The sequence below is a fragment of the Cebidichthys violaceus genome, unplaced genomic scaffold (genome assembly GCF_023349555.1).
Source record: "Cebidichthys violaceus isolate CVI_PGR_0920_01 unplaced genomic scaffold, fCebVio1.0.p SCAF_11, whole genome shotgun sequence".
NCBI lineage: Eukaryota > Metazoa > Chordata > Actinopteri > Perciformes > Stichaeidae > Cebidichthys > Cebidichthys violaceus.
The window spans coordinates 13,580,583-13,603,632 of record NW_027176274.1 but is presented as its reverse complement, the minus strand read 5'-3'; the positions used below and the strand labels follow the sequence as shown (position 1 = coordinate 13,603,632).

Genomic DNA, 23,050 nt, shown 5'->3' with positions numbered 1-23,050 from the left:
TCTCCGTCAGGCGCTCGTGCTTTTCCATGCTGCATGTTCGTAGGTAGCACGTTGCTAACGGAGTGTAGCAGCCTTTTTCTCCGGTCTGTCCCAGTCATATCGAGTATGATTTATGATATTTTGTTATTTGTTTGCTTGGCTGATGGGAGATGTGTTTGTCTCATGTAGAAGTGACCTAGTTCATGTTGTTCCCAGGACGCTGAGGTTTCTGCAGAACTATAACATCACTATATTCGTTCTTCGTGGGTTCTCTGCCAGTTACTTTTAACACAAAACTCTCTAAGTTTTGATGTACTCTGCGTCCAAATGGGGGACCCTCGGGTGTATCTGGTTTTAACTAGCTCCAGCTCAACCAGCTGCATTGAAAATAGCTTTTACCAATTTAATCATTTTTACTACTAACTTTTTAATTTTGGTGGAGTATTTCTACACTGTGGTATTTCTACTGAGACTAGACAATTAAAACCTACAGTATGATTTGTTTACAGCTGGTACAAGAGTGTTTTACTCACAGCTACTTTATACAAAAACACAAAAGCAAACATGACGTTAGCTGACACAATGCAAACAAAAGCAACACAGCAACTGTTAATTTCAGTGATAGCAGGTTTACGGGAGTAGGCCTACAGACACAGCTGAGTAGATTTGTTTGTGTCTGTTTCGAGCATTTGGACAACAGTACAAAAAATTGTCTGCACAAAGCATGTAGGATGAAAAAAATTATCCGATTAGTGTCCCATTTTGGTTATGTTTTGGGTTTTTTCATTTTGCCAACTACCCACTATATTGTCAGATACACAGACATTTCTCAGACAGAGTACTAAGTAATAAATAAGTCATGTTTTTTGTACTCAGTCATGATGGGCTTATGAATACATCCCAAAAAACATTCTTCAAATTCAACTTGCATTGTCACTACGCACAAAGTAACCAATGCAGCTTCCATTGAGGGTGCAGTTTTCCGACAGACTGTGGAAAATCATTTGCATATTTTAGAGCTTGACTGACGTCCTTACTGAGTGGTTAGTCAGAAAGGTTTGAGCTACCAAACAGCTATATCAGCAGATCAATATAAGGCTCTTAATGCCATCATTGGAGAGGGTTATGACCATGTACGAGAATAGAGTTCTGTTACTGGCTCCTGACACTGTCTGTATTGTTGCAGTTACACATCATGCACAAGCCAGATGTAATAAAATTCAAATGTGTGGTCATTAACATGAACATGACTGAAATCTTTGAATAATGAGTCATGCACAGACAATGCATCTTTTTTTAAACCGCATAGAAGCTGAAGGATATCCGTGCTTTTCAAAAAATGTCATTTATGAGCGGCAGAATAAGGAGAACAACGAGAACAAAAGGAAGAGGACAATAGTGCTACTGTTCATAGACAAATAATGGGTAACGGCTGGCATGGTGTAGCTGGAGGCCTGTAGACTGAGCTGGCATGAGCTGAGACAGTCAGTGCTTTGAGGCCATCTAGTGGTCACTAGATGACTTTGTACATCCCAAAACTCTGCTTGTTAGAAAGAAACAGACATACAAAATTCAAAGGGAGTTAGATAAGTTCATGAGCGATGTCTCTATCTTCTAGTAAAAGCTTCTTTCTCCAACATGGCTGTCTGTAACTGCCGCTAACAAAATAAAACACCCACCATTTGTACATCTGGTGGTAAGAGCAGCATATATTCCATTAATAACATCCACTACGCCAATGTACTACTTTGTATAGTACAGTAGTATAGTAGTATTATACATAGTGAATCATTTCTTTTGATTTGTAAATGTAATATGAATAAGCAATAAACAAGGCAGCCGGCAGCCATGCTCAAGGCTCTGGGGGGCTTTACTTAGACACAACAGTTTTGAGCTAGCATTAAATGCTAGCAATGGCCTGCTAGCGTTAATGAGATATATACAGTATATGCATGATGCACGTAGATATCTATATCGGCCTATGTATTATCTCATAATACTTATGTGGCTCACAAAGCTCACATCCTTCAATCAGAGGATCGGTGGTTCGATCCCCGGCTCCACTAGTCCACGTTGATGTGTCCTTGGGCAAGACGCTTAACCCCAAATTGCTCCCACAGGCTGTTCCATCAGTGTATGAATGGGTGTGAATGTGTGAATATGCTAATTGGTACTAAACATAAACAGCTGAGGCTGATGGGAATGCTTTTGGTTTTGTAGGCTTCTAGTCATAAACCAAAATATTGGACTAACTAAACTAACTAAATGTTCACCGGATTAAAACTTTCTAGAGCCAAGTTGCTAGTGTGGTTGCTAAAAATATGTTTTGATCAGGATTAAAGGATAAAATACTAATGCTATGACACAAGCTAGGCCATATAGCCAAACAATGTATTTTTCATCTTGTGGATGGTTGTTGCTGTTTTTAATGACATTGATCAAATCCCCATTAAACGTCCTCCTCCCTCTGCCTGGCTTTGTACCACCAATAAGCAAATGAACTCTGTTCTGGGATGTTTTTGTTTCATCTTTCTTTACTGAACAAGACAGACTCATCAAAAGAGTATAAAATATAGTTTAAAAGCTTCCAAAGCACCGTTCAGTGTGTGCAGACACCCGTTCATCTGTCGCTCAATTCACATTTGAATTTATACAGCCAAAGATTAAACAATTATGAGATAAACACAACAAGTATACAACAAAAATGACAAAGAGAAAAAATATGTCCTCATATAAATCAACAACTCTGCATCTAAATATAAATGAAAGGCAATACAAAGGATACAATCTATACAGTAGCTCAGTATTTGTGGATGAATAACAGTTACTCGCATATAGGTGGCGTAAGAGAGCTAAAACATATACTGAAGTGTTGAACTTGGCTCAGAAAGTCTGAGATGAGTTGGAAAAATACTCTTAAACAAAGATTAAAAAAATGTCTTACATGTTATAGCATTAGAAAGAGCTGAGTAAACCCCATATTTACAGGACTGTATGTTTGTAGTAGATATAAAAGTAGGAACCGTCTTCCAAACTATAAACCCATAAATGCCAGTGTTGAGGAAGCATCAAGGTTTTAACAAAATTCAGTTTAACTCTTTGTTTTATCTTAATATCTGAAGATCTGTCCGTCCCGGGAAGCAGTGAGCCGCCGTCCAAATGATTCTGGATGGTTAGAAGTCAAAGTGAGAGAGTGTTTCACCCTCAGATCATGAAAGAGTGAGTTTGTTTGTAGTGCTTGATCTGCAGAGAGTAGAGAGAAATACATTGAATCATTTCCTTTAATTAGCTAGGGACCAGCGTTATCATCAACTTAACAGAATTTAATGGCAACCCAGTGAACAAAACAAGCCCGTGCAGGATAATGATTCCTCTGATCACTCACATTGCGGATGGGAGGAGGAGGAGGAGGAGGAGGGTTGTAGGACTTGGTGCTGAAAGACAAAGGGAGGCAGTTCAGTCTGAGCTCATTACCAGCCAATAACACACAGCTGCAGGCAAAACAAGAATCAGACTGACAAGTGAAACCCTCACCTTTTTGTTTTCTTGCCTTCTATTCAGAGAAACAACAAAGAAGAAAAGGTAACATTAATGGTCACTATCATACTTGCCAAAGAAGTTGTAGATGTGTCTCTTAATCTGTTGCCAATGGTGGATAGTAATTAGTTAATTTACGCAAGTATGCATTAAGACTCTTGTTTCTGTCTGACTAATGTAAGTCCAATACTCACTCTTGTAGCTCTCCGGAGGGAAATGTCTGTCTTGTTAGCAGCTAAATGCTCCATTATTCACCAGCTAATGTATTTATTTAATGTCTGCTGTTTGGTGCTGAGCAGGTATTTGTACAGTGAATGTATCAGAGCTTTTTCCCTGAAAACAAGGCTGATACGAGCAGTTAGGCCGAGAATGTTAGACCTTAATTCACATTGGAGTATTATATTTACATTTTGGTATGTATACTTTATTTTACTTTTGCTTAAGTAAATGATCTGAATACTTCCACAGTCCGTAGATTAGCACAGAGGTTCACAAACTTTTTTCCTTGAAGCGACCCATACTTGTATCCCTTGAGGGAGCCCTGGACCCCAGGTTGGGAAGTACTGGCACACATTGTGTTGCAACCTCACTCAAGTCATTCTTTGACTTTCACTTAATCATAGTTTTAGATTTAATATGTTTGCGTGAAAGATTACAATGCAGCACATGATCCACTTGCTGTGACAAAAACCTGGCAGGTTACTTAGCAAAAAACCACCATGCTGTGTTACTGAGGACATGTCTGTAATCCTCAAAGACAATCGACATCAAACGGATTACAAAATATCTTCGCTGGCGTTAAGTGACCCAGCAGTTTTCCTTGTTTCACAAGATGCTTCCTCAGTCCTTGACTCAAACAAAGGCGGAAGATTAAAAAATGGGAACCATAACTTCATAAGGGAATAAAAAGGGAATATTTAATGGAACTGCGAGATAGAGAGTTTGAGATTCCTGGATATGCTGTCAACATTTTTTTTATTAAATGACCTGCCAGGTTGTTACCTCTATTTTTGTACTTTCTAAATGCAAAACGCCTCAAATGTAAAAGCAATGATTGCGAGACAGGCACAGGATCCGTTCACACTACACTATGAAACAGCCACACACAGAGCAGCATCACAAAACTCACTCCTGCAGCAGCCTCGGCGTCGGCAGACGCACACACAGATGCAGCAGAAAAGGACGAGCGTCAGAAAACCTGCAGCACCTGCTATCAAAATCGTCATATTCAAAGGATCTAGAAGGAGTGGAGAGAGAGAGAATTTCATCAGTCTGTGTTGAGTGGAGCGAAACATGGAAACTTCAAAGAGGAGTTCTATCAAAACCATTTACATTCAATAACTTTCAGTTGTTGGGCCACACAGCTCTTGGGCGCCCCCACGTTGTTGGAGGATTCACAGCGGTACATCCCTGCTTCTGTCTTGGACACACTCTTGAACTTCTGCTCCAAACAAACACGAGGTGAGAGAGCAAGAGTATATAAACATAACTTTGCTTGTTTACTCCTGGGTGCATTTAAGTGTCTGTATAATTTAGTCTGTACTCACCAGTGTTCCCTTGTTTGTGTCGACGCTGTATAGAGAATCTTCCATGGCCGTCAGAGCCTTGTTGTCTTTGTACCAGCGGTAGGTGGCAGGAGGCACGCTGAGTTTGTCCTTACAGAGAAGCTCCAGGCCTGAGCCCACAAACACAGAGCTCGGCACCTCGCAGGACGGGACGTGAGGAGGCACTAAGGAGGCAGGGAGGTAAAGCATCTCAAGTTACAGCTAAAAGATATACAAAATGTAGGATTTTTAATTTCTGTCCACTTTAAAACACTTAGAATATTACTTGTGTTGATGCATTTTGTTGTTTGGTTGATGTAGAGGGGTCTAATGATTAATTTGCTGCATCAAAGCTACAATTGCAGCAAATCCATTTTTCTTAATTTCCTTTTAAAAATTCAGTTTTATTACTTATCTTGAACTTGAGGGTGAATCCATAAATATGTATCCAACCAAGTGTGATTATGGGCGACTGGCTTACCCTGCCCATCATACACTATAAAACTTCACTTGTGACGATGAAGCTAGCAGAGCTACGTTCATAATTAGATGAGGATTCAGATGCTTGTTTACATTTCCAAGGCATGCCGTTGACGTCTGCTTCATTCATTTAACCCTCATTTGTCTCACAGAAGTACACATACATTCACCCTAATGTATGCATAAAACGCATGCATGGTTCCCGTCCTACCGAGCACATTGAGGGTTACTGTGGCTTCCCCGAGGTTGACGTGGTCCTCGCTGGCAGTCACCTCACAGCGGTACTCCCCCGAGTCTTTCTGAGTAACAGAGTGTATCGTCAGCGTCGCTCCTTCCATCTTTGCCCGTTCTGCATAAGACCCTATAGTGGAAAGTGATGGATGATGGACAAAGCTTAACTAATGGCTAAAAAAAAAAGAGAAATCAAAAGGTAATAATGAAAGGATGATGGGAGGAAAGCAGCAAAATATCAGCCATTTCAGCTCAGAAGTCAAAGGAATTTGTACAGTAAAGGTCTTTCACTAACCAGTAAATTTGTGATTAAAGTACACAAATGTCACGCCCTTTCCTTTCTTCTTCCACTCAATTCGAGGGTTCGGATCTTTCTCTGTCCTGAACTCGCAGGCGAGCACAGCATCTGAGGACGGAAACAACAGCAGGAAAATTACTTTATGAATACAGTAGATATACTTTTGCTTGAATTTCCTGTAATTTGTTGCCTTTTTGTCACAACTGTGTGCTCATGAATACTGGTCAGCATTAAGTATTGCTGGATGTGTGCAGGTTTAAAGGGCAGCTCAAATGTACATTAAAGGCTTTTTTTGTTCAGTTCCTGTTTTTTTCCCACTTTTTGTATCATGAAATGAGATTTCTTCTGTTTCCCCTTTATCTTAGTTAATTTTCCAAATGATTCTGAAACATGATGTATCTGGTATTCTCATTAAAGAAGATAAGGGTGAATTTAAGTTTGATTATATAAATCTGTTTTCTATTGGTTTGTCTGTTAATTTGACTGATTTGTTTTGGAATGACAAATAAAACAGAAAAGCAGATATCAGAGATAATACCCCCCCCCCACCCCCAATCATCATTAACATAATTTATATTCACACCAATCACCACTCCACTTCTACTCCCACTCCTCTGATATTACAGTTCAGATACCTAAAACATAAAGTGAACTTTTCTCCCGTTGTTGTTTTTCATTCCTATCATTTGGATTTCCATTTTAAAACATTAAAGATAAGACAAATGTCAAAAGAGACCACAAACTTCCATCACATTATACAATGTTGTTTTTCAGAATTGTGGTCATTTTGAAGGATAATTAACTGATACTGGACAGTCTCACCTGTGTGCTCGTGGACCTCCACTTTGGGTTTACTGCTGCTTACTGTCACTGACATGGAGACAGGACCTGCAGGGGAGAGAGGACCAACCAGTTGTTGTAAATTGTTAGATTGTTTTACCATGTTTCTTCTGCTCACATTATTGGCTACTGAAAACAATTACGCCTCGCTGTGTTTGACAAGCTAAAAATATCTGTAGATCCAGAAAGTGTTGGAGCTTTTTGGACTGCAGTGCAATCAGACCTGAGACGTAAACAGGATAAAAAGCCCATGATAATGAGTATCAGCCTACACATACCAGTCATGGATTCATATACAAAAAGTAATGTAACCCACAATGCATATCTGCTCTCTTTTTGTGTGGATGCACACATGAACTCCCAGACGCAGTAGTGTTTAGCTACATCCTGGTGGTACCAGGAGCGGTGGTGTGTAGGAATGCAGGTGATGGATGACTCTCTGACAAGCTGCTCTAAACCCGACCTGATAACCTCTTTTAGTGAACTGTCCCTCCAACACACACACACACACACACACACACACACACACACACACACACACACACACACACACTACATTCCCCTACAAAAATGCTGAAGGATACAAACATGCTGAAAATGCCCAAAATCTTTAGAGTTTAGCGGCTGTAGTCAGCTTGAATTCCTTGATGATGGATTTCTATGGCAACAAGTTTTCACAGCAGCAAAAACTAAAACACAGTTTTACTGAAATATAGTTAAATATGAATATATTTCAATTGATGTGAAAGTTTTTTTATGTATAGCAAACTTAAATCCAGTTGTTGCTCACTGTGAAGGACAAAACAACTTGTAACAAGACAAGGGAGAAAATGACTACGATAAATTATCATTTTTATTTGCAAAATATTAAAGCATACGTCTGGTTTGGCATTATGAAGTGAAAGTGTGTGTGTGTGTGTGTGTGTGTGTGTGTGTGCCACACACATGCATGGAAAGCATGCTTTTCTTTCGCAGACAAAGAAGCTCTTTGTGACAGTAACCTTACCCTTCTCAGCTGGCACAATAACACACCCACCCAGATAGCTGCGCTACACACTTGTGAGGCTCTACACGGATTGAACCTTTAACCCTGACCCTTAGCCTAACCTAAACCTGCTTTTAACTGTTGAACTGAATTTTTGCCATGAACTAATGTTAAGCTACAGTATATCTAGTTCATGCTAAAGACATGATGTCCATATTCTCATTAAAGTTTTAAAAGGAATTAATGTGAAATGTCAAATCATAAGAACATGCACTGAAGAAAGAAAAAGAAAATACAATTCTTCACCAGCCTTGTCCTAACTGAGGATGTCTGAATCTTTTAATCTCTGTGAGGAAATTTGGTCCTCATGAGTAAATACAAGAAAGATCAAAACACACGCCAAAGCTGCAACTATCAACATAAAGCATGTTGTTTGGAAAGCAGCCTCTGCCCCTTAGAAATCACACAGCAACTTCAAATGCATTTTTCCAGATAGCGAGTGGCCGTTTTCATCTCAGTGCAATCAGCGACAGGGTCAGTCGGCGGCTATCTTCAAACTGAAACGTTGAGATCTCAGACTGCTCCGCGGGGCCACGAGATCTGTTTCATCACCCTGCGGATCTCGAGATTGATGTAAACAGGGAGCCCAACAGCAACCACTCCCTGCACAATGTCACCTTCTGATGCAGTCCCTGAACACATCACAGCTCCTCCACTGAACATGCACATACTAAATCTGACAAATTAAGGATCAATTAAACATAAACAACAAACCAATCAGTCTGCTTCATGTTGAAATCATTAGTTGTCACAATATAAATCTAGCTAATCTGTTGCACAAGGCCACACATGCATCGCTTCAAGAAAACATCTCTTATCAAAACATTTTTCTTCAATTAAATAGTACATTTTTTGAAAAATCACATCATTATCCTGCATTTCTGATGGACAACACAAAATATTTAGGAAGAAATGGAGGTCAGAAATGGAAGAGGGTTATTCCTTTTTCTTTGTGATGATTTTGATGATTTCTTTTGATTTTCCTTTGCAGATTAAAATAAAAGTCAAACAAAAAACATAGACACCATTTTCATATTAAGGTTAATTTGAAAGGTTATGGTACACTATCATATTTGAGCTTTGCCTCTAATAAATGGTGAACTGAGTTGTATTAAGAGATATTGGGGTGATGGTATTGCAGTCCAAATTACATTTTTGACACTGTTGATGGTCTAGCTTATCATTTTTGTAAAGTCCCTAATTGTCTCCTTTGGTAGGGATTACATTTTATTCAGTTTCTTCTATGCACACCTTTATAAACGTTTACCATTTTGAGATGATAATCTGAGCATCCTATTAAAAACACACCACAGAGTGTGGAAATATGGACTAGCAGAAGCTCCTTAAACGTGCCTGCTAACATCATAAATTGGCCAACACTTACTCTGTTCAACAACCTAATTAATTAATGCACTTATTTTACTAAAAACCTCTAGTAATATATCTATTAGCCTATTCCAGCCTATTGTATGTGATTAATAAGGTGTTATTGTTGAATAAATTGATGAATAAAACCAGAAATTAACTCACTATTCATTAAAGTGACGAGAAGAGGCAGCACCAGTATCTTCATGACGTTCATGTCTAGTCACGGTGAGTTACAGATCCGTCGTGAGGTCCGTCTGTGTCTGTTCAGTCTGGAGATGGGTTTTACTCCAAACTCTCGGCAGCTTCTTCAAGTTTCATCTGCAGCACGTGCGCATTCTCGTGGATCACGGACAACTGACGGGGAGCGCGCACAGAAAGGGAGCGCTGCTGCTGCTGTCCTGAGACGTTCATGGACACCACTGGGCTCTTAGCAGGCGGAGCCACCAGCGGAATATGCGCTGCTTTTATTTTGGCACGGGTCTGCTTACTTCAGAGAAAATCAGAGAATCGATGGAAAAATATTTGCTCTATTTTTTCTGAATAAATATGTTCCCTCAAACCTGAAGCTGGAGTTATATGTACGATGTGAGGGTGCAATTGCCTGATTGTCTCTTGAGTCACCACGTGTCTTGAATGCACAAACTAGCAACAATGTTTAAAGAGTGACCCTAATGTCCCAAACCAAAATAAATCTGGATTAAACTAAACTTGCAGAACATTATTTGCTTCCATGAAATTGAGCTTAAAAAAATGATCTTGGGTTCTTGAGGTATCTGTTAAATCAGAAAAGCAGAGCCCATTTTTTTTTCCATGAAAACCTTTCTCACAATTACCAAGATATAATCTCGTTAAATTATAAAAAGAAACGGGAAACATTTTGTTCTCAAGTGAAAGCATTATGATTAAACAGTGTGAACTGCCCTGATAGTGACATCATTTCTTAAAAACAAGTAATTGTCCATCTGAACTTATTAACTTAATATCACATGGTTAGAGTTATGGGTGTAATAGGAGGTGCAGAGATGGGACAGCTGCTGGCTGAGCTACTGTGTCCTTGGCTATTAGGTTTCTCTCCACCAGCAGCCACACAACAGCTCATTGTCGCTCATTCTCGTTAATGTGCACACATGCTTACATTTGTGGCCATATGCACACACAAAGACACACACACAGGGGCCATCCATGCAGACACGTGTGCATACGCATACGAGAGGAATACAAAGTCACAAAATCTCTGCTGCAGCACCTGTTCACAATCAGCAATCCCAGCTGCTCTGCTCCACTGCTGTCATGTCACACACACATCCATAACAACCCAGCTCAGCGCTCACTTTACACAAACATGGTTTACATAAACAAATCTCTCCCAGATAGTGAGTCTTATATGAACGAAGGGGTGGCTTTAAACGTATTGTGATCGTTGGTGACAACCAGTGTGAGGAGTCATTTAGACAGCTTTCCTCCTCACACTCTATGGAACAAAGTCCAACGAAACACTGAATACCTGGATTGATTCAAGGTCCCATTTGTATTTTTCACTATCACATATATGTTTCTAATCAAAGTCTGTCTAACCAAGATGTTTTACTAAATGTATAAGTAGTTTTGTTGTCTAACCAAATTGTGTTATAGTTACAGTTCTGTTTCAATTCACAATGTTGACAATCTGAAAACGGTGTGCACCATTTTCCTACAGTTGATCGACGTGTTTCCTCAAAACTGTGAAAAGGTGTAAAGCAGAGGTCCGTCTTCTCTTGTTTGGTTGGCGTGTGAGAGGTGTTGCTGAATCAGCAGCAACATGTATGTCCCTATACATATATGTCAAATGTAATATGGCAGAAGGATGTCTTACTGCATCTGGTCACATTTTGCTGTATGCAAGCCAGCATCAATTTTGTGGGGGGGGGGGTTCCCGACCCACAATCCTCTGTGCAGTGCACGAATGAGCAAGAGGGTCAACGTTCAAGGTGGAGTGTTATAATGAAGTGTTATGTCCCAATTGAATGCATACTTCATGCAACAGCATGTACTTTGTAAGGGCAGGTGCAGTATGTGCTAGCAGTCAAAAGATAAAGAATGAGATTAGGAACGCAGCTAGAGACAAAAAGGAGAGCACAGGAAACACACGGGAAGCAGAAAACACAAAAACGCAATGATTATAAACGTCATATTAAACTTTATTTATGTTGCACCTTTCATACAGGCTGAGTACTTTACAACAAAGTGAAGAAACAACAGAATGAAAGGAAGAGTGACAGTTCAAATCAATGAGGAATAAATACGTTTTCAATTATCTTTTTAAAATCTGCACGGAAACACAAGGAACCACTGGAGGCACGGCCATGGCCGAGACAAATCCAAAGAATCTAATTTAAAGGTGGGAGCAACACCAAAACTTGTAAATGATGGTGAGGAAATATTAATTTTGATTCAGGGAACCCTAGTGAGGAAATACATTGACACACACTAAACCCATATAATCATGGCCATGTTTCAGTTTTTTCTGAGCCGGTGCATTTCCCCCTGAACACAGTCCGGCCTTTTCCAGAGTTAATTTACAGCAGCATTTTGTGAGAGACAGAAAATATAAAATTGTTTTGGGAGTTCATTGACAGACATGAAATGTGTTACTAATAATACCACTGAATTACAGTTAATTATTTAACAGGTCATAGTCCAGATCTAAGTGGACGGTTGTTGTGAGAATTACATGTCAACTATTTAAACTTTGTGACTATAGTTTGTTAGCAGAATTGTCAAAATAGTTTGTTTTGTCAAACATATCTTTTGTTGTTTTTACATGAGGTGCCAGTTTAACTTTTGTCTCGAACCAACCTTCTTATTTACCCATTTTCAGTTGAAGAATCATTAAACTACTTTCTACTTTCTTAATTATGATGGACTGTATGCCAAGAGGAAACAAAAGAGAAAAAATAAGAGCTTTTGATAAGATAAGCTAACAGGGAAGCCCTGGTTTATGACTTACTGACAAAAAGTGTAATAAAAGGGGGTAGGACTAATAGCGTTCATAAAGATTAATCAAGCACAGATAAATAGCAGTCACAAAGAGAAGAGCACAAGAACAGGTGGTAATAAGGTACATTTGACAGTAAATCAAAGTCTTCAATCCTAAATACAGATTTGGTCAAACAGGTCAAGATGAAGACACTGGCACTATTCTCACTGAGCCTAGCAGGTAAGAGATTTAATTTCAGCATTTTTCTACCAGTGTATTCTCCAAAAGACTGATTTGATTGAAATTTACATTTTGCAATTTTGCGTTTGGGTTCCGTTAACATTTCTCAGTCACTGAAGACTTTGCGTTTAGTCTCAGTAAAATTTCTGTGAAGACTGAAGTTAAAATGTATCTGCCTGAGATTTGGTCTGTGAGTTTTGTCACGTCCTTAAAGAGAGTCTAGTTAATCATCTATGCCCTGTTTATCTCATCATATCATGAACAAATCATTCTTGTTATTGGTAGTTTTTCAGGATTTACAATGTAAATGCTTTATACGGCACATTCACCCATTCACACTTTAACTGCTTTTGGGAGAAATAAAACTATAAAAGTAAATACTATGAAAATATGAGGCAATGGTATTTTGGTTTGAATAAAAAGTAATTGGTTTTGTATGTTATTCATGCTGTGCTCCACATGAACTGCATAACAGCATGACTCTAGTCCTGCTTTATGTGATGATGAGTGTAGGCATGGATGGATTACTGACCAGAGCCTTGAAGTGACTCTTGATATTTCTTGCTGGAAAGTCTATCAAATTACTGCAAAAAGATGCAAAACGACCAAAAAATAGACACAAAATCAATACAAGAAGTTTATAAAAACTACAAAACTTCAAAACGACTACATGGAAACGCAACACAAAATATATATGCTGAATATGACTCAGCAGTTTTGTGTCTCTTACAGTGAGGGGTCCATTGTCTTATAATTCCTCCATTGGGGCAGGTAAGGGAATCTGCCTTATTTCACCAGCAATTTAACTTTTTTTTCGTCCTTGCAGTGACTCTAGGAATGCTATTTGCTCCTGGTGTGGAACAAACCCCAGTGTTGACTGAACGAGAACAGAGCCCTCTGCTGGGAGACTGGGTTCCTGTGCAGGGTCATGTGGTGGTGGAAGATCCTGCGCCCCAAGTCAGGCCAAGATTTGAGGAGCAGAAGAAAGAATTGGCTCCGGTGCCAGTGGACATGAAGCAGAGTATGGTGGAACCAGAGATCAAGGTAGAGCCACAAGTTAGAGAGAAGCAAGAGGGGGAAGTAAAGACAGAGATTAAGAAGGAACCAGATGTTAAAACAGAGCCAGATGTTAAGGAGGATCTAGAGGCTGATGTGGAGCCAGAAGTAAATCTGAATCCAGAAGTTATGGCTGAAGTAACCGCTGATGTGGAGCCAGAGGTTAAGATGAAGCCAGAGCTCAACGATGACCCAGAATTAAAGGTGAAATCAGAGGTTAAGGTAGAGCCAGATGTTCAAGAACAGTTTCAGGTGCAAATGAACCCCGAGGCAGAGATTGAAACGGGCCGGGAGATCGAAGAGAGGCACATCGACATGGAGGGAAAATATGAAATGGTGGGCGAGCCAATCATGGAGCTGGAGCCACTGAATGACGACAACACAGAGCTGTCAGAAGTGGAAAAGTCTTTAAGGGCGGCATTTCAGAATCAACCTTTGCCACAGGAGGAGGAGGGGCTTATGAGGGAGAGGGACTACGCTTTAGGTGAAGAACAAATCATGGAGCTGGAGCCAATGGATGACGACAAAATGTCTGAAAAGAAGTTGAGCGACACAGAGCTGTCAGACGTGGAAAAGTCTCTCAGGGTGACATTTCAGAATCAAAATCTTGTCAATCACCCTCTCCCAGAGGAGGAGGAGGGGCTTATGAGTGAGAGGGACGATGTTTTAGATGGAGAACCAATCATGGAGCTGGAACCACTGGATGACGACAACACAGAGCTGTCAGACGTGGAAAAGTCTTTGAGGGCGGCATTTCAGAATCAAGATCCTGTCAATCAACTTCTACCAGAGGAGGAGGAGGGGCTTATGAGGGAGAGGGACAATGTTTTAGATGAAGAACCAATCATGGAGCTGGAGCCAATGAATGACAACAAAATGTCTGAAGAGAAGTTGAGCGACACAGAGCTGTCAGACGTGGAAAAGTCTCTCAGGGTGACATTTCAGAATCAAAATCTTGTCAATCACCCTCTCCCAGAGGAGGAGGAGGGGCTTATGAGGGAGAGGGACAATGTTTTAGATGAAGAACCAATCATGGAGCTGGAGCCAATGGATGACGACAAAATGTCTGAAGAGAAGTTGAGCGACACAGAGCTGTCAGACGTGGAAAAGTCTCTCAGGGCGACATTTCAGAATCAAAATCCTGTCAATCAACCTCTACCAGAGGAGGAGGAGGGGTTCATGAGAGAGTGGGACAATGTTTTAGATGGAGAACCATACATGGAGCTGGAGCCAATGGATGACGACAAAATGTCTGAAGAGAAGAAAAACCCTGAAGAAACAAGATCATCACCAAATCAAGACAAGCAAGGTAAAGCATGTGCATACACACAGCATGGACAAGAGGGACGATTACAGTGAACACAAAATGTTGTTTCTTAGGTGCACAAGAGTTTTGTTTGTGATAGATTTGGGGGGAAAATGTGAACCTACCCTTAAAATTGAAATGAGATAGAGAATACTGTGATTTCACATTTGGCCACAGAGCGGAGCCATTGTCCTGGCGTGATACTGGAGGGGAAGTGTTACCAGTTCTTCAAAGGGCCAAAGCCGGCTGCAGATGCGGAGGTATTTACATTGTGTTCTCCACTGTCTCATAGATTCACCATTAAATCCTTATAAATGTATACTTCTAAAGCAACACACAGCCGTGCATAATCCCACTCTGTCGTCTCTGTTTCATTGCAGTTCTTCTGCCAGGAACATGCGGCTGGGGGACACCTGGCCTCCATCACGGGCCAACACATCCACAGAGAGGTGATGAACATGATGCTGCGGCAAAACGGAGCACTTACTCGAAGCTGGATTGGAGGATTACGATATTTAAAGGTGTGTGTGCTCAGTCAGGGAGTAACGGGTCTTTAATCTGTTAATGATAATTTAGCCGACACTAATCACATCATGAAAGTGGTTAATTTCATTGCTGTGTTTGTATGTGGAAAATCAATTAAATTAACAACTCCATCTGATGTCCCATCAATTAACAACCTGTTATCTGTCAGACCGGTCGCTTTATCTGGTTGGATGGATCCCACTGGAGCTATGCTGATTGGCTGTCAGGGGAGCCCAATAACACAGCAGATATTGAGGACTGTGTGGAAGTGCTGGCACATGGTAAGAGTCGGACTGTTGTCGCTGAAATGGAGGGACAAAAATGATTTTATGTTACACCAAAGATGGATATCAACCAATGTGTCTCTGACTTTCTGATCTGCTGATTGTTTCAGGAAATGGAAAGTTCAATGACTTCACATGCAGGGAACCTCAGGCTTTCATCTGCTCTTACCCTTATCAGTGAATGAACTGCTTCTTTGTCTCATGTGATGCAGAGTTTGTTACTTTTTTCTTTTAAAATCATTTTGGAAAGTAAATGGACTGACTAAAAGGCAATGCCTTAAACATGACACATTTTATTGAATGCAACTGGAAGATCAGGACTTTTCATGTTTTACATTATATTCAAGTATGGTTTTATTATGTTTTTATCCTGTAAAAAACAAAAAACATGCTGATTATTTCCCTTATGATAAAGAAGACATCGTTCCAATATGTACTTGGTATACAAGTGTGTTCTAGTGTGTCAAAAAGTGTATTTCAATATTTAGATAAAGCTAACATAATTACATATATTGTATATTTCACTAATATAAATGTTGTTAATAAATCAGAGGTGCACAAAACTAATTTCAGAGCATATCAACTGCCTCTCAACGGCTCTTTGCATGTCGACAGCGAGCTGGCCGCTCACAGCTAACGGTGTAAACAGTGCTAATGGTGAAAACAATAAAACCAGTGATGACAGATCCAACAGTGTTTACCTGAGAGGGAACCGGAGGGTGGGTGCTATGTTGAAACTATAAATAAATACCAAGTGCAGACATCAATGCACACTTTTTAATACAATTTTATTTATGTATTGTTGCCACTTTGTTAGGTACACATAGCTAAAACTAATGCAGTCTAATGCAAGAGTCCTGCAACAGATGTTTCTTTTCTCAACCCTCATTAATATAAGTAGGTTGGACATATAAGAAACACCTCTGTACAAAAATATCCAATCAGTTGAATCAAAAACTCCCTGAAACAGTTTCAACACAAACTGTACATTATAACCATCATGAAGGTAGGATGTATTGCAGGACTGTTGTGTTAGACTGCAGTTATCTATGTGTACCTAATAAACTGGCAACTGATTGTTTTTCTCCCCCCTCTTGTTAAAGCAGCACTGTTGGGGGGGTAAAGTTATGAGGGTTTACCAGGAAACAGTGACACAACCATCAGTCTGTTGGGTTTATCTAAACCCCCAGTCCATCCAGGACCCATAAACGGTAATCCGTTCTGGTGCCAAAAATCTATCATGGCGATGAAAGCTGCTCACAATGAGATTTCAGATTTCATGTTTACTGTCTGCAACATTGCTGTGTGGATATCTATGTTTTTGTTCCTCTGTCAGAGTGGCATCTAGACTCATTGAATTCCAATCCTCACCTTCCCCTTTTAAATTACAGGAGCTTAGCGCCCATTAACAGATGTATTCACACACTCACGCTGCACATGCGGCTACTGTAAAGCCTGCAGGGACTCACATGTTGCAGTGTGTGACTGACTCATTTTCCACCGGCCACATCACCTTTTCCTGCCCTTTGGATGTGGAGGTGAGCATTACCACCTCTAACGTGATGACTGGCAGCTCCTCATCTTTCTGTTTTAAGCGCTGACCTCCCCGTGTATATACACCACACAAACTCATTCACTTCTATGAAAAATGTTATAATCTTACACAACATTATTTGTCACATGTGAGCATTGCAGATTCTCCATTGTTTCCCTACCTGGAAAAGCAACTTTCTCTGGATTTAAGAGATCACTGTTGAATGTGCATGCCCTGGCTTCGCTTAACATTGTAAACATTACATCATCATATTTTTAGATTTTGTATGTAATCCAATCTAGTTACTCATCATCGGGTGGGTATATTTCCTACATTCAAAAAGATGAATAAGACGGAAATAAAACAGGAGCCATTTTGGCAAAACAAGAACCTATGTGCATGATATCATTCAGCAACAATGATTGATAAATCATTGTTGATTCCTGGTGTTGTGATCCTGGTGCTCTGGAAATCCCCAAATACCTTGACTGCTTGTTGTGTTGTTGCTGTTTAGAAGAGAGTGACTCAGTGTCGCTGCTTGTCGTCTGTCAGTTCAAGTCATTTTCTAGCTTCACAACCAGCTGTCTGCTGACTTATTTGTGTTGACGCACCGAGGCTGTGAATCCTCCCCACTGAGCCCCACAGACAGGCTTACTAACACTGGGAACGCTGAATACTAGTGTATACTACTATATCTGTGCTCAGGCATAAACTTTGTGTTACAGACCGGACCGGAGTCTGTGATGTGATCACAGACTTTTAGTACTAATATGTTGGTTTTTGCTTCATGTCAGTGTACAAACAACACACAAAAAAAGTGTTTTGAGATGCTCTCACGTAATTTCTCAACTCTGTCTGGTCAGATAATAGAAAAAAAATACCTTTAGCTTATATCAAAGGTGGAATATACTTAAAAGGCCATGTCATTGTGTTCGAGTGAAAGTTTTAACCACAAATCATGTAGATTTTATAATATTTCTAACCATATTTTGAATGCATTGTATGAACTTTAAGGTATTTTCTATACATGTTTGCCTCTTTACCGCTTTCCATTAATTCCTGGATGGTTTAAAAAGACTCATAAAACATTCACTAGGTTACACAGCTGTATACATGCATACGCAAACCAATGGTTGTTTGAATTTGATGATATTGTCTGTTAAAGCTTATTAATATTTGCTAAAAAACACATTTTAGACCATTTTCTACAAGTCATGTCGACTTTAAGTGACAGCTCAGTCTACAAAGACTGTGTTTTAGAAGTTCAACATTGCTCGTGGAACAAGTTACACTCAAATCGCTTTATTCACAGCCTAACAACTCATGAAGTTATTTGTGAAAGTCATGTAAAATAGCCTAATAAGCTGTTGTATTTTAGTTGTCTGCATCCCTTCTGGTGAATAAATCTGTGGTTGGCATGTTGTTTTTGTCACACTAAGGGACTGTACAAAAATGTATTAGGGGGAGGAGAAGGGGGTCAAAAAGGGGAGGGTATTGTAAGCTTATTGGGTATGGTAGTTTTTGGGAGTGCAGGGGGTCTTTTATATTATACTAACTAGGTTTTTATCTTTGTTTATTCTGTCTCGGGGTTTTGCAGGTTTGCAACGTCTCTGGTTCAGATCTCGCTGGGGACTTTTGTAGCATCTCTTGCATTAATCTCTCCAACATTGCTGTTTAATAAAGGCCTAAAATGCCCAAAAGTAATCTGGAAAACAATATTGATGTTTATGTTGTGCGGAGGATGCTGCACTCAAGAGGAGAGTTAAAATAAAACATTAATAACCCAACTCAAAGTGAATTATACCACCCCAATCATTTTTATAGGCCCTAAAACAGTTCTCCAGATCGCGGCCTTTTCTTTTATGGTTAATTGTCTAATGGGAGCTAGAGGGAGAAAGGAGAAGCACGCAGGTTAAGAAATGGAACAGGGGACGAATAAATGTTTGAAAAAAGTATTAACGGTGTATGTGTCAGTTCCAGGTCAGGCCTTTGTAAACAGGTTGCTCACTCTCCTGCTGATTGTTTTGGAAATTAAAACTATTTTATGTGAAGCCTGGCAGGTGGCACACATCCATCTCACACATCGATAACAAACCTCATACACATCTGCCTCCCAGGATAAACATAAATATGCAAATAAGTTGGCACTGTGCACAGTGTGAATACATGTTGTTCTCAAATATTTGCAAGTCCCTACAGCCCTATATGAAACTCCTGCTTAAAACCAGATGTCTGCTTCATTAAGGATGAGAGGCAGTAACAATCAGAGGCGTTCTGCAGATGTTGTCAAAAATCTTCAGAGGATACAAAATGCTGGATCTGATTTTAAAGCCACAAAAGTGTCCAGTAATATAGGGAATATGCACACTGGCCACAAGAGTTGATGTTCAAGTTCTGGGAGGGGTCAGGGTTGCTCATATCTCTGTCAGAGATTATAAATCTGTTTCTCTGCTTCTGTCTGTCCAAATATCCCAGCCTCGCTCAGGCGTATGTCACTAACGATGCTGCTTTTATAAACACAAGAACACAGCGGACACAAGTTCACAAACAGAGAGGAAAGAGGAATAATAGACGATTGCTTCATACAGGTATGTTTCAGCAACATATTATTTTTTGACTTTCGGTGAATGAGAAGGAGAACAAGAAAATCAGTAAATCACTTTTACATACTTCTGACGATAATGATTCTTTTTGAATTACATCAAACTGTGCATGGAGATCCAGCTGAATGGGATGCGCATCAAATATGAGGGTTTAACCAGCTGTGTTTCTGGGCTCCAGACCGGAGTCTAATGACAGCCAAATAGACTAATGCACTATATCTAGTCCATTTTGAACCCATTCAAACATTTACTGAGCTTAAATAAGTCACACACATGCGCACCATTTATTATGCACACTAAAGATAAAACACAACCCCAAGCAAGAGAAACAATGCAAATGTTTGTGGTAATCCACATAATGAAAAAGGTAAAGATATGCATCTCATCAACGCAGGTTATATGCCTAACTTAAAGAGTTGTCCAACATGTCCGACAGCAGCATCATGGAAAGAAAAAGGAGGTGGATTACAAACAGGATGGGAAACTATGGGTGGAGCAGGGGCCCACAGATGGGGGTAATTTTGGATTGAACACTGACAAGAATGTGTATGTCTGTATTCAGCACTGCCATCATGAGTCTGGTGTCTGTGTTGCAGAGAAACAGATGGAAACAGATGGATTTGTTACACTGATGAGTCCCATACATCTGCAGCATTGTCACCTTCATGTAACACTCTCCTCTGCAGCATTAACAAACCAGAAAGTGATGGCAGGAGAGGCTTTGGACAGGAGGAACATCTGGGAGCCGAGTGTCTACCACGCGCTGAGGAATGAGACTTTTTATATCGCTGGTCATGACATCAGCATTCGCGAGTCTATGGATACTTATGGTGCTCTGATCTGGCCCGGGGTACGCCTTGTGTGTGTCTGCACATTCTCTGAACTCCTCTGTTGCTGCAAATGTGATAATGAGAATTCATTCTGTAGGCAATAGCTTTGAGCCAGTTCTTGGAGAATAACCAGCAACAAATGAACCTGATGGACAAAGCGGTGCTGGAGATTGGAGCTGGGACTGGCTTGCTCTCAACAGTGGCCAGTCTGCTTGGTAAGTCTATGAGAATAGAGTCCAATTGTAGTTTACACAATATGTAAAACAATAATATTCACCAGTAAATCTTGACACTGAAGTAAGAACATAACTCATAACAGGCTTTTTTCCGACTTTAATACAACAAAAACTGTTTTTATTTTTGAATTATTTATCAAATTAGTGATAATAATGACATTTTTGTTGAACTTGTAGTTTTTAATTTCTTACCTAGGAACAGTCATGGTACTCTTTGATCGTAGTGCTAGAGGGAACGCCATGAAGGGATTTATTGCATTAATATGCCATGAATATCTTATGGGTATCCGCTCCAACATTACATTTTTACATTTTGGCTTGTTGGAGGAACTGTTGTTGGAACTCAAGGAAACATCAGCGGGTCATTAAAACACTGTGATTCATTGTCTGAGGACCATGAATATCCACCCACAACACATTTTTTGCATTGCAAACATGCCAGTAGGCTGCAGCTGTAAAGATATCTTGACAGAGTGATTATCAGACTGATGTTGTGATCTTTTGGTCCCTCTATCAATCATGCAGTGGAAACATAGGTATCATTTTATTCTATATTAAATACAACACCCATTCACACAAAGGGAATCATAGGCTTTATATGGTTTCCTCTGGTTTCTCCTCATTCCTTTTTCTCCATCAATAGACAGTAAGATTCAAGACTTCTGAAAATGATATATGTTATACATCCCACCCATCAAGCATGGAGATAGTAATATATAATTCAGCTTTAGAGCTGTGAAAAGTTTTAGAATATTTTTGCAAAGTGAACTCGATAGCAACTTTAAAGATCACCAAGTTATTACAATTCATCCTGAGGTGCACATGAATGTATAAACCATTGCAATCCATCCAATAGTTTCACTCAATACCACAAATGTCAACCTCATGGTGCTAGAGGAAAAGCCAGAAGATCACCAAAATTATTAGGATTCATGCTCAGATGACCACAGGATCCCAGAACTAAAATGGGCCAGTCACTAAAAAAAGGGGGTGTTTTTCTATCTGTACTTTAGCTGCTATTTTATTTTTTTTGGTACTCTTTTCCAGGTGCTTGGGTGACAGCTACCGACCTGCCAGACATCTTGTCTAATCTGACCTTTAACCTTCTGCGAAACACCAAGGGCCGGTCCCGCTACACCCCTCAGGTGGCTGCCCTTACCTGGGGTCAGGACCTAGGGCGGGACTTTCCCTACCCATCCTACCACTACGACTACGTGCTCGCAGCTGACGTGGTCTATCCCCACGGCTGCTTCGAAGAACTGCTGGAAACCATGCGTCACTTTTGCCGACCAGGAAGTCGAACAACTCTGCTGTGGGCCAACAAGATCCGGTTCCAGTCAGACTTGGAGTTCACAGAGTGTTTTAAGAGCAGTTTCAACAGCACGCTGGTACTTGAGCTCCCACAGCAGGAGGTGAGGATATACAAGGCTACAGCGAAGGAGTGATGGAGGAGCTTCAGGAGGTGGAGATTCTATTAAAGGTTTTGTTTTCAAATTTTGAGGAAAAAAGCTAATTACATAAAATGTTGACTCTCACTGATTTAAATTAATGTAGAGAAAAGTCTGGTTTTTATCTGAATTTTCTATCTACTGAAGAATAAATATTTGAAAGCAATACAGAATGCCTGAGAGACTTATTGCATTATATTCCATTCTATTTTTGAATTGTCATCTGACATAAATAAAGACATTGCCATCATAAATTGGTGCATGAAAAATCCCCAGAATGCAGGAAATGGAGAGTTTGGCGCTCACCATTTTCTGGGGAAGAACACCCAGACCCCCAATGAATATGTGTCCCACCTAATGTTGAAACGAAAAACCCACATCCAAGCAGAAATGAAGCTCAAATCTCCATTTCAATAAGCTCTTTTATTTTGCCAGCACTTTCTTATACAGTTGATTTCTGAATTTATTCAACTTTTGCTCAACAATGTGTTTTTAAAATAAAATGATGCTCTTGGTTTTTTCGTCGTCAATTATGAAACATCTGGTGCTGCAGCTTTTGGTATTTCAACAGCAGAAGTTCCTTTAGCTGTTCATAATAAAAACTAGAGCGTAAAGAAAAAAGCACATTTCATTAAATGGCATTCACTCTATAGGAGCACATATGCAAGAGGGAAATCAACATTGTAAATGTTTAACATGGGCCTAACATC

At 39.9% G+C, this 23,050-nt stretch overlaps 3 protein-coding genes and 1 long non-coding RNA gene across 4 annotated transcripts; 3 read left to right on the top strand and 1 right to left on the bottom strand.

Moving 5' to 3' along the window:
* Positions 1 to 2,501: 2,501 nt before the first annotated feature.
* jam2b (junctional adhesion molecule 2b) lies at positions 2,502 to 9,681 on the bottom strand. The gene is made up of 10 exons (XM_068735672.1): positions 9,485 to 9,681; positions 6,892 to 6,957; positions 6,067 to 6,177; positions 5,752 to 5,901; positions 5,064 to 5,245; positions 4,849 to 4,957; positions 4,646 to 4,753; positions 3,514 to 3,532; positions 3,365 to 3,413; positions 2,502 to 3,222 (listed from the first exon to the last, which is right to left on the bottom strand). The coding sequence occupies exons 1-10, from the start codon at positions 9,534 to 9,536 to the stop codon at positions 3,184 to 3,186; spliced, it is 885 nt and encodes a 294-aa protein (XP_068591773.1). The 5' UTR covers positions 9,537 to 9,681; the 3' UTR covers positions 2,502 to 3,183.
* On the top strand, positions 4,885 to 5,780 carry LOC137891187 (uncharacterized). Its single transcript, XR_011105333.1, has 3 exons — positions 4,885 to 4,977; positions 5,097 to 5,261; positions 5,693 to 5,780. It is a non-coding gene; the product is annotated as an uncharacterized lncRNA (long non-coding RNA).
* A 2,711-nt stretch (positions 9,682 to 12,392) lies between the features above and the next one.
* Positions 12,393 to 18,641, top strand: si:ch211-160b11.4 (myb-like protein X). The gene is made up of 6 exons (XM_068704981.1): positions 12,393 to 12,518; positions 13,345 to 14,883; positions 15,058 to 15,140; positions 15,261 to 15,401; positions 15,575 to 15,686; positions 15,800 to 18,641. The coding sequence occupies exons 1-6, from the start codon at positions 12,482 to 12,484 to the stop codon at positions 15,868 to 15,870; spliced, it is 1,983 nt and encodes a 660-aa protein (XP_068561082.1). The 5' UTR covers positions 12,393 to 12,481; the 3' UTR covers positions 15,871 to 18,641.
* A 1,068-nt stretch (positions 18,642 to 19,709) lies between these two features.
* Positions 19,710 to 22,512, top strand: mettl21cb (methyltransferase 21C, AARS1 lysine b). Its single transcript, XM_068735659.1, has 4 exons — positions 19,710 to 19,811; positions 20,513 to 20,676; positions 20,754 to 20,871; positions 21,940 to 22,512. The coding sequence occupies exons 2-4, from the start codon at positions 20,533 to 20,535 to the stop codon at positions 22,335 to 22,337; spliced, it is 660 nt and encodes a 219-aa protein (XP_068591760.1). The 5' UTR covers positions 19,710 to 19,811; positions 20,513 to 20,532; the 3' UTR covers positions 22,338 to 22,512.
* Positions 22,513 to 23,050: the final 538 nt, after the last annotated feature.